This window comes from Mastigoproctus giganteus, chromosome 8 (genome assembly GCF_048544385.1).
Source record: "Mastigoproctus giganteus isolate SK-2022 chromosome 8, ASM4854438v1, whole genome shotgun sequence".
In the NCBI taxonomy this organism is placed as follows: Eukaryota; Metazoa; Arthropoda; class Arachnida; order Uropygi; family Thelyphonidae; genus Mastigoproctus; species Mastigoproctus giganteus.
The window spans coordinates 173,401,341-173,414,416 of NC_143582.1; the positions used below are offsets into that span (position 1 = coordinate 173,401,341).

The following is a 13,076-nucleotide window of genomic DNA, read 5'->3' on the forward strand; positions in this document are numbered from 1 at the left end:
TGCCACATTCTAAGTATAAAATAAAGTTCAAGGCAATTCAGAATTTCAATTGTTAAAATTCTCATCATCATCGTGAATTAAAGAGACTAGGAATGAGGAATAACTGTGTATGACAGGTATGAGTAAAAAGGCATGTTTATACGTAGGCATGGCTAAATTGTAAGATAAACACTGCTTAGCATGGTAAAAAATTGAATTATTAAAAAAATGGTTAAATTTCAGATAATTTTGAAGGAGAGTGCAATAAAAAATAAAAATAATATAAATTTAGAAGTTAAACTGCCAATATGTTATAACCTGGCCTTTAAGATCTGCTACTGCAGCAAATTACAGCACTATTTATGTGTTTTAATAATTTAACTTGTCACATAGATTGTAATGTATGACAGTAAAATTCATAGAGCTTTTAGAATTGGTGATTTAGCATAGATAGCTAGCATGAGAGTTTGAACCACATGGGTGGCAACAGATACATAAATTTATTTTCTAACTTAATTTTTTGGAACTTAATTATTAACTTAAAAAAAATTATTTTTATCTTTATTTTTTAACTTAATACATATGACTTAGATTTTACATATGTAATGTTATAACTTAATACATATAATGACTTAGATTTTACAAACGTAACATTATAACTTAAACTTGTTAGGAGATACGTAATTTGTATAACGTAACTTAGGAGATAAAACTCGATACTGAAATATATATACAGGATTGTTAAAATTAAAGTATCTCTATGTAGAGGGCTCTGAAGAGAGTTCTAAGGCTCATACTAAAGAGAAATTTGGACAACAGGTACAATAAAGAATGCGCTCGCTATTTATTGGGGATTTTTGAAGAACCAAGTGTATCAGGAAGGATGTTATTTGCATAATCATAAGTTATTGCCACAGCACCACTACTCAGCTCTACTGTACTGTATAAAAGCAATGCAGTCTCTTCAAAATCATACAGTAGATGTTTGTCTGCACTATAGCAGCAATGACAATAATGCTGCAGGAAAAAGGCTCTATTAGTGAAGCTGTACTATCAGAACAGCAACAATGCAGCTGTGGCTATCAGAGAATTCTGGCATCAGAAGCGCATAAGGGTGTGACTGTTTGTACTGACCTATGACTGTTTGTGCTGTCTGCAAAATGATTGCAAAATTTGAAGTGACAGGACAGCTTGGTGTTCAACTAGGTAGAGGTCAAAAACGAGTGGATTCCTCTCGTGTTGAAGATGTGGCTGTCGTGGATTTATCAAGTCAATCTCCATGTGGTAGTTGTTGTTGTTGTTGTTGTGGGGGTTTTATGGCGCATAAGATGCTTTGGCTATAATGCACCTACCATGTGGTAGTGCAAGTATGCCAGCTGTTTCCCTGTGAAGTGGACATGCCGTATTCCACTGCAATGCTAGTAATGCATCAGGTGTTGCGGTACTATCCTTACAAGATGCACATGCTACAGCAGCTGAAGCATGGTAATGCAGATATTTGCTAAAGCATGGTGATGCAGTTTCTGGTACGAATGACAGTGGATATCACTTGGCCATGGAACAGCCTTTGGAGTGATGAAGCTTAAATGGACAAGTGAATACACACAACTGTCGCATTTAGGCAACAGAAAACCCTCGAGTTATCCAAGAGATCTCGTTGCATTCTCCAAAAGTGACAGTGCTGTGTGAATTTATGGCTACATTCATGATTGGGCCATATTTTTTTGAACAGGTAACACTGACTGGACCCCGCACCTGATCCGTTATTGGACAGCGATATTACGAAATGTTGGCAAATTTTGCAATACCAGAGCTGCAACAATGTGGGTGCCTTCAGGAAACTATACTCATGCAAGATGGTGTGTCCCCCACATTCACCATTGTGTCCAAAGATTGCTAAGTCACCACTTTTACAGACAAACGGGTCATCGGCCGTTGTTTCTGGCTATCTTGGCCATCCTGATCACTGGACCTTAACCCCATGCAACTTCTGGTTGTGGGGTTTTTTTGAAGAACCAGGTGTATCGGGAAGGATGTCAATCTCTGGCAGATCTGAAGAACAGCATTAGACGTCATGTGCTGGCTATTCCAGTTGGCATGTTGTGTTCTGCTGTAGAAAATGCTGTTCTTCGAATGGAAACTGTTATTGACCAAAATGGAAGACACATTGAATAATTATAGCGCTGTTCAAGTGATTTGTATTGCCACAGCGCCATATAGTGACAAATTTTGTAACTATTTTTTTTTCCCCCAATAAATGGCACGCGCATTCTTTATTGCTCCTGTTGTCCAAATTTCTCTTCAGTATGAGCCTGAGAACTCGCTCCAATGCCCTCTACATAGGGATACTTTAATTTCAACTACCCCGTGTGTGTGTGTGTGTGTGTGTGTGTGTGTGTGTGTGTGTGTGTGTGTGTGTGTGTGTGTGTGTATATAGTGTTATTACTGCATTGGGATATAAGTTTAGTGTTATATTTTTAATTGTATTGAAATTGAATCGAAATCATGCCTCAGACCAGATCAGCAAAGTAAAAGGCTCAAGGTAGTGGGAGTGCTGTGGCTCAGGGGAGAACTGAGGGGGTTGGTTGTGCTCTAAATCGCAGCCTTTTGAAATGCACTGCTTGTTTGATGTTTGTGGGCTATCAGGAACGGGACATGATATTGCCAAGTGGAATGTCTTTGTGTGTACTTGATGTAAGGGGTGTGATGAAATCAGGTGCCAAATCAGCATTGTTATGGACCTTTATGAGAGCTTGAAGAACAAGGTAGATGCCCTTGAAGGAGTTAAATTGAGGGGCCCATCTAGCTCTTAGCTGCACACATCAACACCAGAACTTGCACTTGAACATCAAGCAAAACAACAGCAATCCCCAAGGCAGAATGAGCTAGTCCCACAGGAACTAATTGTTGTCAGTGAGTATTTTTAGGGAAATTGGAAATATATTGTGCAAAAAGGATAGGTGGAACAGGCCCAGGGTATATCTACCAGGGGCAAAACTTGATGACATTGTAGAGCAGATATCTTTTAAGGGCACAAAAGGTGATATTGTTGTACATGTTGGCACTAATGATATTAAGAGTAGGAGGATGGCAGAATTACTTAAAAAGTACAGGCCGATATTGAAAAGAAGCCGTGAGATAGGTTTGAATTTGAAATTGTCTTCAATTCTGCCCAGACAAGATAGTAGGGAATATATGATGAGAGCCTTGTCAATATATTCATCCCTGGAGAGATTGTGCAAGTTTCATAGGGTAGAATTTTTCTCAGCCTGGTCTGTGCTTGTTAACAGGAGAGACTGCTTCTACAGGGACAGGATACACTAAAATAGAAAAGGTGCAAGAATATTTGCTTATGCTATTGAGGCAGTATTAGGTGGATTGGAAAACTGCTAGCTTGGGGGATACACGGACTAGCAGAAGCCACTAGCAGATATGAAAGTGATTCTTGCACTGCTTCTATGGAATGAGCAGCAGCCTGGAAAACAAGGTGTGGAGGATCTCAGAGTCTGCTAGGAATCATCATGGGACAAGTAACACAGGCTGTGTTAGGATGGCTACGAATAAGAACAGGTGCACATATACTTGCATGTACACCAAAGCTAGGAGTTTGGTAAATAAATTTGAAGAATTTGAGGTGCTGGTCAAAAGATCAAAGGCAGATACTGTTGGGATATCAGAGACTGTGTCATGCAGATATAAGGAATGATGAATTGAAATCTGGGGGTTACAAAGTACAGAAAGGATTGACAGGATTGAGGAGGGGTTATGCTATTAGTTAAGAAACACATAAAATCTAAGGAAGTGCAGCCAGTTGACATGGGCAGACAATGCAGTATTGAGTCAGTTTGGTGTGACATAACCACTGGAAAAGCAAAATTGAGAGTAGGATTGTGTTATAGGCCTAATGACTCTGATGAGTATAATGAACAACTGTACAAAGAAATAGGGTGGCTGAGTATATCAGATTGTCTTATAATGGGGGACTTTAATTTCCCAGATATTGATTGGAACTTGTGGGTTGGTCACTTACACACTAGCAAGGCTTTTGTAGATTTATTGGATAATTGTTTTCTACAGCTGCATGTTTGGGAGGCAATTAAAGGGAGTAATACTCTTGATCTGATTATCAGTTATGATTCTTCATGCATTAAGAATCTGCAGATAAAGGAATCACTAGGTGGCAGTGATCACAGTGGGCTGATGTTGAATTTACTCAAAGCCGTAACTACCATCAGGGATAAAGGGAAGGAAGGGTTTTTGCTTTCGTAAAGGTGACTATGGTGGTCTGAGACAGTTTTTATATTCTATACAGTGGGAGACCAATTGATGATGTTACCAACAGCAAATTCTAAATGGGAAGCATTTAAAGAATTAATCTTGGAAGCTACTAGGCTTTTCATACCAACTAAGAAATATTGTTCAAGGTTTAGGCCTAAATAGATGTCAGATGAACTAATGAGACATGTGGCAGAGAATCAGATTGATCCACTTGATAACAATGTTTCAACTGTTGATGATCCTGCTCAGCCAGCTAACAAACTGAATGAATATTTTGCTACATTTACACACGAGGAGCTGTTTGAGGGGGGGTGACATTTCCAGAGGTGTATTAAACTCTGGCAGTGAGCTAAATGATTTTGTAATAACTGAGAGCAAAGTGGAGCAAAAATTGTTTATGATAAACATCAGAAAGGCACCTGGGGTGGATGGGATCTATCCAGTTATATTAACGGAGGCAGCAAAGGAAGTAAGCAAACCCTTAGCCATAATCATGAGAGCTTCCTTGGACCTCAGGGGAGATATCCATGGACTGAAAATGTGCAAATATGACCCCAATTCACAATGGAGGATCAAAGGGCGACACAAGTAATTACAGACCTGTTAGTTTAACTTCTCTTCTGGGGAAATTAATGGCGGAACTGGTTAAAGAAGCACTGCAGGATCATCTAGACAAGACCAGTCATAGTCTGGACACAGCATGGATTTTTAAGGGGAAGTCTTGCCTGACCAAGTTGACTGCATAATATGATGTGATGAAAAAGGAAGTGGATGCTAAGAATAATTCTGATATCATATACTTGGATTTCAGGAAAGCTTTTGATACTGTTGCACATGGAAGACTGCTATACAAATTGGAGCAGTATAGGATTAAGGGCAAGTTGCTGCAATGGATGGCTGAGTGGGAGATGGCAGAGAGTGGTAATAAATGTACACCGCTCTCTCTATAATATCGGTGTTTAGATACACCATAGATAACTCTTAATAAACTACAAAGTAGTTGTTGTAGGCATCATTTGCTGTTTCTCATTGAATATTGACATCTACACCTCTTGGCATCTCTCATATTGTGTGATTAACTTCACAACTGGGTCGTCATGTCTGCATTACCAGGGTACCTGCCCACCCACTGATGATCGGCCAATAGCCGTGAAACAGTGCTGTCTGGGTGGTGGTACTCAACTGAGAATAAGTAACAATAGTCTTCTCTATTAGTGAAGAGTTACTTATTCGAAGTAGTGCAATATCATGGCAACTCGTCGTGAAGGCAGAGCACAATATGAGAAACAGCAAATGATGCCTACAACAACTACTTTGTAGTTTATTAAGAGTTATCTATGGTGTATCTAAACACCGATATTATATAGATACCAAACTGTTAAAGTATTATGCCTTGTGCATTTATTTATTTTTAAACTGCTCTCTCTATATGGACTAATGTTAGTGGAGTCCCCCCCAGGGTTCAGTGTTGGGTCCACTGTTGTTTTCTGTATTTATTAATGATACTGATGAAGGTATATCAGGCTTAATGTCTAAGTTTGCAGATGATACGAAGGTTGGCACGGTTGTTAATGACAGTTTGCTACTGCAACAGGATCTAGAAAAGTTTAAGCAGTTTGGGCTGAGAGGAGGCAACTGAAGTTTAACATTGTCAAACATTAAGTACCACATATGGTAACCCCAGAGTAAAGTATCAACTGTGTGGTAGAGAATGAAAAGGATCTGGGGTAATTGTTCAGTCAGATATATTTTCTGAGCAGACCATGGTGTTTTGTCAATGCTATACAGAAATTTTTCTAGCAGGGATAAGGAGGTGATTATCCCCTTGTATAAGGCATTGGTCAGACCACACCTTGCATACTGTATACAGGTCTGGAGGCCTTATTTTAGGAAGGATGTAGAGCTGCTGGTACAAGTATAGAGAAAGGCAACAAGATTAGTGAATGGAACAAAGGGTTGCTCTTACAAAGAGAGGCTTAAGTTTTACAAATTACAATGTCTGGAGACTAGGCACCTACAAGGTGATCTGATCAAGGCGTATAAAGCCTTGAATGGTTCGACCATGCTCAGTGCTGATGGGATTCTTCCTCTTTCCCATATTAATCACCTGAATGGACATAAATTCAAATTGAGGAAAGTAGGATAGATGTGTGGAAATTTGCCTTTAGCCAGCAGGTGGTTAATTGCTGGAACAAACTTCCATCTGTTGTTGTAGAAGTTGACAGCTTAAATAAATTCAAGGCAGAACTAGACAAACATTTGGAGCGAATAGATGGGTGAAATGGGAAGGATTTTTTTTTAGCTGATGTTGCATCAATTAGTTGCTAATCTCCATGAACAGCAGTAGACAATCTTATGACAAATTTCTAACAAACTTCCCTATGTGGCTGGAGCAAATGAAAACTTATGGTTCTGAAGTGAAATCTCTACCCTGCACAGTTTTTTGCAAACATAAGCATATTTCTTGTATTACTGCTTAATAACTGCTGACACCAACTAAATGCTTAAATAGTTCATCTGTAGCTCAGTAACAGAACAAACTAATAAAATATTCATATTTCAAATGTTGGCAAAATTTTTCTGAAGTATTATTTTCTGCAGTCATCTATGGATTATAATATAAAAATTACACTGAAAACCACTGAATATGCATGATATTTAGGATATGCTATAAAATTATTAAAAATAGTAGAACAAGATTTCTGTAACAAAGTAATGCACTTACGGGTGATCTTGATTTGCCATTTGAATAGACATTCGAATTCCAAATGCAAGGATTATCTATAGTCAAAAATTGATATGTGATTAAAAATAACACAAGATAAAACGATGAAATAAGAAAACTACATAAAAATAACAAAAAACATTCCCCAGCAGCAGCAATCACATGTGCGCGCACACGCACGCACACGCACACACACGAATGCTGCTGCTGCTGTCATTCTTGAGAATTTATGGCACATTAGTTATTCAGGCCATAGCTGAGTAGATGTTGTTGTTATTTGGTTATTAGGAGCATTAGCAACTAAGACCATATTGCTCCGGGATATGCGGTGGTCATTCCCTGACCTTTCCGCATCCTCCGTATTTGGTGGTGATGGGCTCGAACCCCGGTCTAATCAAGAAGCGTGTGTGCTACGCACTGCTGCTCCTTCCCACCTGGCTAGGCGCCTCCATAGCCAGGTGGGAAGGAGCAGCAGTGCGTAGCACACGCTTCTTGATTAGACCGCGGTTCAAGCCCATCACCACCAAATACGGAGGATGCGGAAAGGTCAGGGAATGACCACCGCATATCCCGGAGCAATATGGCCTTAGTTGCTAATGCTCCTAAAAACCAAAACAACAACAACAACAACCACCTGGCTACGGAGGCACCTTAGCTGAGTAGAGAATAGAGTTCTTATGTTGTGATGTTGTATCTAGTTCATATGATTTTGCTGTGTATTATCTTTATACAAGTGTATGTGTGTGTGTTCATAAGCTGATTACATGCTGTGTGGGATGAAAAATCCTGACTCGTGGAGGAATCCTATTTCTTCTCCATTACAATAATTAAATAAATATCCATTTATCTGTTTGGGACAAAGAATTATATAACCATTAACTGATGATAACATAACTGTGCAGTCGAGGGCAGAAGGATTTACAGCAGATAACAAGAATACATAATAAAATGAATCATATTTATATCAAGAGTCAGCCACACACACACACACACACACACACACACACACACACACACACACACACACACACACACACACACACACACACACTAATAAAAAAAAAAAAAAACTCACGAGAATATCTATAACACTGAACGAAAAGGCCAAATGAGTGACTAAGATGTCTGTTTTCTTTCTCCCTGCTATGGTACTCCTGGGTGGGAGGGGGAGAATATGCTAGCCAGTATTATCCTAAAGAGAAGAATCTTGCCAAGCATTTGAGAAGAGTTTGGATACTGCATGTAATAATTTTAACTGAAGTAACTTCTTGAGTGGCCAATTTAAATTTTCTGCCATTGTGGTGCAAGAGATCTTACATTTGTGGCCAGTTTTTTGTGTCTACATTAACAGGGGATATTCCATAGAGAGGAGACTTAACATGAGAATGCAGCAGCTAACAAGATTTCAGTAGCATACATCACAGAGGAAAGAAGACAGGCATCTTATAGTGGAGGATGAATATCACGTTGGAGACATGAAGAAGCTGTTGCCTCAGTGCTAACATCTTACAGAGAGATACAGTTTTAAGAAAATGTGTGAGAATGAAAGATATGGTACTCCTGAATGAAAGATATGAAAGATCGAAGAGTACTTCCAGATCTTTATGGGACAGAACTGATTCAACAAGCTGAGCTCCAATGAGAGGGGTAAGATTAAAAGAAGAGGTTCTCTTGAAGGAAATATGAGCACACTTATTAGAATTATCATGAAGGCCAAAAAAAAAGTTAAAATCAACTAAGAGCAATACTATCATTAATATGCAAACTGTTTGGCTCTACCTCCTCAAGGAGAGAAGGTGCAGCCAAATTTTAAAAAAATAGCCCAGATTTTAATATCATCAGCACTTGTACAAGCAAAATTGGTGGAATTAAGAGAAGGGCAAAAACAGTGCCACCCTGCACAATTCCAGCAGATACTTTTTTAAAATTTTAATAAGAAAGTAATATTTAACTGTAAAAGAAGGGATCTATGGATGAGGGATTCCTACATGAAAAAGAGCAAATTACCCTGTAGCCCATAAAATTTTTCCAAAAGGTAAAGTACTCACGAGTTTTTTTTTTTTTTTTTGTTAGTTGTTGGCGCATCGGCTTCTGTGGCCATAATGCACCTCCAAGGTTTTTGCAGTACTTTTATCGAAGCCCAGGGCGGGATTTGAACCCGCGACCTTTGTGTTGCCAGGCAGGAGGAGTTACGTCGTCGGACGGTCACGTTATTTTTAGCTCCTGTATTATCATGTTAGAACTATGGATTTATTTCGTGTTAAAAGTGCAGTTTTTTACCAAATAGATAATTACAACCTGAGGATTCTGTTGGTAAGCATAGTTTTGTGTTATTAGAGCTCGCTTTCGAGTTTCTTCCATTTTCTTCTCGCTGCTATTGTTCTTTGGTCACTCAGCTTAGGCGCCATAGCCGAAGCTTTTGGGAGGTGGCCACTCCTTTGCCCGACCACCACAGCTCTATCTTGCTAATTTGACTGGGGCTGTTTACCCCCTTCCGTGACCTTGGACGGGCATCGCATTGAAGCTACCAGTTACACCGTTTTGTGCCTCCGGTGTTTACTTCCTTCTTACACTTACCCACTGCCAGCAGTGCTTGTCTCAATAGCAAGCATGCGTCGCAAATTTTCACCATCTGCATAAAGATCTGTACAGCACACCCATTTTATGCCAAGATCAGCTACCAGACTGCAAAAATTTGACCTGAAGAGTCTGTTCTCCTGGACCCCGCGAAGACTGAAGAGGTTTCAAGTTAAACTCTTCTTTTGTCTCAGTGTCATCACTTTTAGTTATTAAATTTGCTCTTCGCATATATTTCTGATTTTAATTAACATGGATGATAAACAACCTACTGCAGCTGATATCTTTTCTCCGTTGCCATCTCTTGGTGAGATCTCAACACCTCTGACCCCTCAAGTGCCATTGACTCAATCACTGGAACCGACTATTGCCTCTCAGGAAAGCTCATCTTCAAAAGTTGCTACTGATTCTCTTTCACAATCAACCATTGACAAAGAACGTCAGACGGAGCTCCCTTCGAGTAATAAACTTGGAACTGCAGGCGCAGATGAGAAAAATAATTTAACAAATGCTCAGGCAAGCGACCCGGGACAGAATGTTCTTATTTTATACGACAGAATTGCAAAAATGAGACGGGATCTCTCCAGCTTCCTTTCTTATGAAGGCAACAAGATTACCAAGCAATCAGGTAACACTATAATGGATAAATGGCTCAATTTGGAGACTGTTGCGACTTATCTCCTTGTAGAGAACGAAAAGCTAAAGGCCCTAAACATAGAAATAAATACACGTACCAATCTTTTGGAAAGAGTTATAAATACATTTTCCGGTATGACAACAACAAATAAGGCTTGTTTGGCCAAACAATCTGTTAGTGACAGTTCCTCTACAGACAAACCTACATTAAGACATGATGCGTCCCCTTCCCCGATTGTGACGGATGATTCAACTTTGCAGGAAGACACTGCTACTGACACTTCTATTGTCAGGACCTTTGCTGATGCTGTCAGTTCCGCTGCAAATGTTCCTAAAGTGAAACCTGACAATGTCTTAATTCTTAGAGCTTCTGAAAACAGTGATTGTAAGTCAAGTGCTGACGTTAAGACATTGGTGGCTAAAACTCTTAAATCAGATTTAAAAAATGTTAAGATCAAGTCTCTTAGGCTAGTGAGGAACAAAGGAGTCTTGCTGGAAACGGCCTCTAAAGCAGATCTGGAGTGTTTGTCCTCCTCGGAGTCTTTTACATCTGCAGGTATCAGCTCAGGTGTTCCTCGAAAGGGAAACCCCACTGTACTGATTTATGATGTCCCAAAGGAATTGACACGTGACGAGATACTTGAAAATTTATATAACAAAAATCTTGGCGATTCGGATTTTACATTTGAGGAGGTTAAGAACGGAACTTTCTTTCGTTTCTCAACTAAAGCAAGGTCAAATTTATCTGTAAACTGGGCTGTTAGTTTTTCTCCCAAGATTTACAAACATGTAATTACTCTGGAGCGCATATTTCTTGCCTGGAGTTCCCATAGACACAGACCTTATACTGTTGTGACGAAATGCTTTCACTGCTTGGGATATGGTCACACCGCTCAGTACTGCACGCGCGAGTCCCCGTCTTGCAGTCACTGTGCGCAGGGTGGTCATGTGTTTAACGAGTGTCCTAATAAAAACGAAGAGCCATCGTGTATCAATTGTAAGAGAGGAAAACGTGACTTTCACCATTCGGTGAGAGATAGCAACTGTCCTGTCTACAAAAAGGCCTTGGAAACAGCACGACTGAGGATTGCCGATGAGTAACACACCCAATTCCAGTGTATATAGTGTAAATAATTCCCCTGCTGGTGATGTTAATAGTACGAACTTGCCTAGTGTTCAGTCTATTAATCTGAAATTTATGCAGATCAACGGGCATCATTCTAGAGTTGTTTCGGACGAGATTAGATTAACAGCAGAACAAAACTCAATCGACATCATCACTATTCAAGAGCCATATTTTGCTAAAGGGCGAATGGGAGATTGTTCAAAGATCACAGGTTATTCTCTTTCCACCCGAGTAATCCAACCTGCTCACCAGCAACCGAAGACTTGTATTGTTGTATTAAACGACAAAATTGATGTAACTGTCATTAACGGTCTCTGTCACCAAACTGCAACTTGTATCCTTGTCACATATTCTACCATGACCTTTTATATCATCTCAATATACTGCCCTCCATCTGAAGACTTAAATAACTCATTAAATTATTTAGAATCCACATTGAATTTTCTGGGTCCTCATAATGTCCTTATTTCAGCGGATGTAAACGCCAAGTCTAAGTTTTGGTTTAGTGCACGCTCTGATGCTCGAGGGCAATTACTGGAAGAATTTATTATTAATAATAATATGAAGATTTTTAACAGACCTCAACAGCTCACTACGTTCTCCAGCTTCTCCGGAGAATCAAATATTGATATCACCTTCTCAAATTCCTTCTGTAATCTAGCTATCAACGATTGGACTGTACAACCTAACTGGACAACAAGTGACCATCGAGCAATTTCTTTCTCGGTCTCCATACCTTCTCCTCCCTCAGATTCGAGTATCTGTGTGCCTGAGTACGTTCGCTTCTCAATTAATAACATTAATTGGGACATATTTGAACATTCTGTAAATGCTGATTTCTCCAAACTGACTAACTCTCATTTTGACGCCATGTCTGTGTCTGAAGCTGCGACACAGATTCAAAAAATTTTGATTAATGCATCATATAAATCATCAAGGAAAAAACGCGTCAATTCCAGAACTTGTTCCTGGTGGTCGTCAGAATTATCTTTGCTTCGGAAACAGGTCCACCACGCTCGACGCACCTATCAGCGCAATCGTCATTTATCTCAGGCTGATGTTCGCATCTTTTATAATAATTACGTTGATCTCAAGAAACGTTATGTGAAGGCAATTGCTACCAGGAAGAAGCAAACTTGGACAGAATTTGTGCACAACTCTGGTAATGCGGACCCGTGGGGGCTACTTTATAAAATTGTAAGAAATAAATTATTTACACAAGAAGTGTATGGATCGATCATATACAATGGTCTGGAGACCACTAACTGGACGGATTCTGTAAATATTATTCTAGATAATCTTTTTCTTCAGGACAATGCGAGCTCCGACTCTGATTTTCACACTAATATTCGTTCTGCCAACTCTCTGTACGTTTCTTCAATTAAGACTGAGGCTTTTAGTGCCATCGAGTTGGACACAGCTGTCAAACAAGTGAAAGTTAAGAAATGCCCAGGGATGGACATGCTGGAGAGTACCTTTATAGTACGGCTCGCCAAGATTAAGCCCAGTATACTTCTACAACTTTTCAACAAATGTTTAGATGCTGGGACTTTCCCAGATCTGTGGAAGACAGCCCTTATCAAGCTGATTAGGAAACCTGACAAGCCCCCCCAGGAACCGAGGTCTTATCGGCCTATAGCTTTATTGGCCAACCTTGGTAAGCTATTAGAACGTTTAATTGCCCTGCGATTAAACAACTTGTTATTGGAACGGGGATTAATTGCGCCTAATCAATACGGATTCACTCCTGGAAGG

The 13,076-nt window shown here is 39.6% G+C and overlaps 1 protein-coding gene across 1 annotated transcript in view; it reads right to left on the reverse strand.

Annotated features, from left to right (window-relative positions):
• Positions 1-13,076, reverse strand: part of ZnT49B (solute carrier family 30 member 9) — a 168,165-nt gene that overhangs the window by 66,360 nt on the left and 88,729 nt on the right. The window contains exon 10 of the mRNA XM_090379907.1: positions 6,983-7,038. Within this exon, the coding sequence (XP_090236033.1) occupies positions 6,983-7,038 (56 nt within the window). The remainder of the gene's footprint in view (positions 1-6,982; positions 7,039-13,076) is intronic.